The sequence below is a fragment of the Sinocyclocheilus rhinocerous genome, unplaced genomic scaffold, assembly GCF_001515625.1.
Source record: "Sinocyclocheilus rhinocerous isolate Xijiao unplaced genomic scaffold, SAMN03320098_v1.1 scaffold1686, whole genome shotgun sequence".
NCBI classification, from domain to species: domain Eukaryota; kingdom Metazoa; phylum Chordata; class Actinopteri; order Cypriniformes; family Cyprinidae; genus Sinocyclocheilus; species Sinocyclocheilus rhinocerous.
In genome coordinates, this window is record NW_015658988.1 from 102770 (window position 1) to 107619 (window position 4850).

At 34.9% G+C, this 4850-nt stretch overlaps 1 protein-coding gene across 1 annotated transcript in view; it reads left to right on the forward strand.

The window, feature by feature from the left end:
• Window positions 1–4447, forward strand: part of LOC107723076 (1-acylglycerol-3-phosphate O-acyltransferase ABHD5-like) — an 11435-nt gene extending 6988 nt beyond the window's left edge. Inside the window, exons 5-7 of the mRNA XM_016531581.1 lie at window positions 1816–1927; window positions 2078–2264; window positions 3220–4447. Of these exons, the coding sequence (XP_016387067.1) occupies window positions 1816–1927; window positions 2078–2264; window positions 3220–3309 (389 nt within the window). The 3' untranslated portion in view covers window positions 3310–4447. The remainder of the gene's footprint in view (window positions 1–1815; window positions 1928–2077; window positions 2265–3219) is intronic.
• Window positions 4448–4850: the final 403 nt, after the last annotated feature.

Here is a 4850-nt window from a genome sequence, read left to right on the forward strand (position 1 = left end):
ATTCACAATCTCCTCATCACAGGCAGGCACAGCACTCAATTCAGCACGTGTTCGTGTTTGTGTGAGCTGTCTGCATCACTCATAGCACGTGCCTATATCGTGCCCTATATCGAAAATTTTTTATATCGTTATCGATGAAGGTGTACCGTCGATAAATATCGATACCGTTTTATCGCCCAGGCCTAGATACTATTTCATTTCTCTTTCCCTCTTTTCCTATTTTTCAAAGTCCCCCAGTATTTTAGGAGTAGCATAACCTCATAGCCAGAAATCCCCTGACTCAGGATGGTTTTAACATTACAAGCAAGCCCAGACAGAATCTACTTTTTTCACAGCTGAGTATATTTGCTGATTTTTTTAGGGATTTATAATTGCAGATGTTTTTAGGGAAATCGGCATAGTTCTGTTAACATAGTTGAAAGTGTTAAACAGAGCTATGATTACTATACTATTATTAGTAACTGAAAGCTACCAATAATCAAATTAGCTAGAATAATTAACAAACAACCCAATAGTAATGTGCAGTGGCTGAATGTTTTTTTTTTTTTTTTTTTTTTCAAAGAAGGAACACTAAACTGCAGATTCTTTTTTTCTTTTTAACTGTTGAAAATAGCCTCCCTTATTAACTTTTAGACAGAAAATTTAAGAAAATTACAATATGAATATAATTTCACATACCTACCACAAAATCCTGACTGGCACTGTCCGCTGTTTAATGAAAATGATTGCTGTATGTCCAGCTTGACATGGGTCTTCAGTTTGAATTTGTATTTGTTTATTTAGTTTTTGCTCAAATGGTATGGTAAATTTGTTTGCAAATATTCAGTATTTCTCAAGTCTCGTGTCTATTTGTATGGTGCTTTTCACAATACAAACAGTTTCAAAGAAACTTTACAGAAATGTATGATGTTATTGTTATTAATTTCTTTATATCTCCATGCCTTAGTAGTCGCATTTAGCAGATTAGAGCTGGAAGATTACATTTTGCGATGATACAAGCAATCAAGCAGCTAATCAAGCTACCCTACACGAGTATACTGTATGTATGCAGATAAAATTGGACATTTAAATATCCAACTTTACATTAATAATTCTTTGCAATAATATAATTTGCAAACAATAATGCAGATGAGATTTGCTATATACTATAAATCGCATTGCCTAAGCATACTGTATGTATGAAGGTAAAGTACAATGTACTATACTTCCAACTTTTAATATACTGCTGGGCAATAATATAGTTATATATTGTAGTCATATATTTACATTTTTCGACAATATAATAATCAAGCAGATGAGATTTGCTATATAATGCATACCATTTAATTTTAGTGTGTTGGATTATAGTTTTATAATTTGTTTTACCCTTTATAATTATGTAGTTGTCTTTATTGCCAGCGGTTCAAATGAATATAATGTAAATTACATTTCTGCAATGATTGGTTGATATATCAAGAAAGGCTAAACACCTTTGCATTTTGTACTCTAGTTGCTGAGAAAGTAAAATAATCAATATTGGTTGCATCGGCAGTAATTGCATCAACATTACAAACAAGAAACACACATTCTGGAGACATAAAATGAATAATTGGACGTCCAATTCCTTGGAAATCTGCAGAGCTTTCTGATGAGTTCTGTAGGATTCTGAATGGAGCTGGACATTAGTCACTGACTATGGAAACATGTGACACGTGAAGTGAAGAATTGATGATGAGATGAAAATTGTATGGGTTATCCATCATTTATGGATAGATCGATTTCAGGTGGATTTTCAATTTTTAGTTTTTACAGATGTGTGTTCACATTGTTCTGTAGGCCCTACTCTTGTGCAGACTCTGAGACCAGACTTCAAAAAGAAATTTGCAGCTGTGTTTAATGACAACAGAGTGACAGAATATATTTATCATCTTAATGTCCAAATTCCAAGGTAACAAATCTATCTATCTATCTATCTATCTATCTATCTATCTATCATCTCCATTATGCTTTGTTTTGAATGGCCTTGTACAAAATATATATGTGTGAATGTTGAAATGCTCATAATGGTCGGTTCTTCATTATGATTCTATTTTTTTAGCGGTGAAACAGCCTTTAAAAACATGACCATTCCGTATGGCTGGGCAAAGAGGCCCATGCTGCAGAGAATTGGCCTGATTCACAGCGACATCCCCATTACAGTGATCTATGGCTCACGCTCCAGCATAGATGGCCACTCCGGCAATTCAATCAAAGAAATGAGGCGAAACTCCCATGTAGAGATTATTGTGAGTTCTCTATTCACTGCTCAATACACACTGTCACTCATAGAGACTTTTGCATTGCTTTAAAGAGGTCATATTTTCTTGAGGAATTATGAAAACATACTGTAACTTTGCAACATCACACAGATGAATGCATTTGAACACATGGCTGCCCACATTTACATTGTTTATGCTGTATTCAGAAACTTGGCACACCTAGTCACAATGAGGTATTATGGAGAAAGTGTGTAGCATCTACAACTCTGCATATGCTTCTGAAGGACCACACTGTTCCAAATGAGTGACTGAAGTTTATTTTGATCAAGATCCCTTTTCATTGTCAGAGGCTATTATTGAAGGATGGAGCAGTTAAATACTATTTTTGACACAATTTTGAGACTCACTGGTGTACGAGCAACACTGATGCAAAGGGGGTGATTTTTTAAAGGCAACATGACAATATTTCCGTTTTAGTGCCTGATATAGGCATAGGATTATGGAATTTCACAGACATTGGGAGCTTTGACTGGATGACATAGCTTTCGCAAGTAACTTCTTAATCCCAGTGGGAGTTAAATTTGCAAAAATTCTAATAGATTAAAATGTTGGGAGCAAGCAGTCTTGTACAAGTACAATTTGTAATTGCTTGAATTGGCAGTCCAAAAACAAAGGTCTTTGTACAGTCAATGAATGCGCTCGTGTTCCAGACTGACTCCTCTCACCACAATAACGGAGCTAATTAGTCTAGTTCTGCAATGCCATTGTGTAATCTTCAAGCTATTGGGAAAGTTAGTTATACAAAAAGAGCCAAGCGAAAATATTGGAATGTTTTACATCACAATCTGTGGCAGTGGTTCAAAATAAACAGTTACAGTTTATTATGGCTCTTCTGATACACATATTGTATTGTTTGCTTGGTATTCGTAGGCTATGCCTATGTACTAATATTAAACTTCTTATTGGCATGCATTGGTTTTAGGCCATACGAGGTGCAGGACACTATGTGTATGCTGACCAGCCAGAGGATTTCAACCAGAAGATACTTCATGTCTGTGAAACAATAAGCTGAAGAGTGATGATGAAGGTACATGCTATCAGGAACTCTTCACACATGGCTTTCTGCAGAACTGTGTATCTCCACATCAGCTTGTGAGCAGCAGATTATCTTCGTGGCATCCTAATTTTGAACCTGAGAGTTTGAAAGCCACTTGGTTTGAAAACCATATGTTTGTTTTGCACCACTACTGATTTTTTTTAGGCATTTTTGTGAGTTTGCATGTCACGTAATTATGATGATATACTGATATGAAAAAATTCAAATGTTTATATTTAAAAAAAATTTGATCTTTGATTTTGAAGGTTTTTAGCAAATATTAGCTTTATTTAAATAGAACTTAATATATACGTATAATCCACAGACAAAATTCTCCAAATCAGAGCTGTTAGGCATTAATTTATCATTTAAAAAATCCCTTGTTAATTGTTTTCATTATTAATATTTTTATACACTTTTTCATCTTTTGTGTTTCTAAACTATCATGAACGTTTTATGAATATAGACAGCAATGATTGTGTTTTAGAGCTTTTAAAACCTTTTTGTTTGTTTTCTACCTCATGAAACTATAAAATCGGATTAGAAGGGAGACAGACATGTGGAGCAACAGAAAGCAGATGTGTTCTCTGGTCCTGCTGTTCACTTAATGTGTAGCCTGAACATTTGCAAAATCTTTTTTAAGTGTCTCAGTTTCCAAAACATTTATACATTTTGGCATTTAAAATCTTGCCCTGCAGGCTGGTGTTACAGTTTTCACAAAGGTTATATAAAGATACTGAGCCCCAGGTCACAGCCTGTTAAGTATTCAGGCAAAATAAATGCAATGCATGCTTTAGGACAAGTCAATATTCTGTAAAAGCATTTAGTAATAAATGGGCATTTGTTTGTAAGGAACAGTGATTTTAATGTCAATATAGTTTTAAATTAAATTGTGGATGTCATAAAGAGTTTGTAAATAACATTTGTTCGGATTTATATTTTTTCAGTTTTGTCCAATCTATTTTTCATGTGCCAACTCAAGATGTCTATTGTTAATTTTAATAATAATAAACTTATTTTATGAGTCTCTTGAATACAGCTGCCCCCTGTCATAAGGGCCGTATGAAACACACTCGTCATTGTGGCCAGACGGTTCCCTGGAGACCAGGTGGAAAACCTCTCATGATTTACAGGTCATACTTTATATTGTACATTAAATGCCTTTTTTACCTTACTCATGGTTAAATGTTTAAATATTCCTTACATAGTTGTAACATTCTCCATTTGCAGAAATATTTCATAGGCTTTCGTCAAAAACGACTGATACAAAATGTTCTTAGGATCGAATGGTCTGTACATAATGTCTGTTCATATCCACAAGAGGGCACAATGTAACACTGCAGGGATGTTACCGCCCTGCACCACCCCCTCCAACACACACACACACACACTCCATGCAGTTAAATCACATACACTTACTGACACTGACTACAGAGTCAATGCAGTTAAGCATCAAGGGCAATGTTAAGCCATTATAACATCCGCTACATCAATATGACCCCCCCCACCCCACTCAC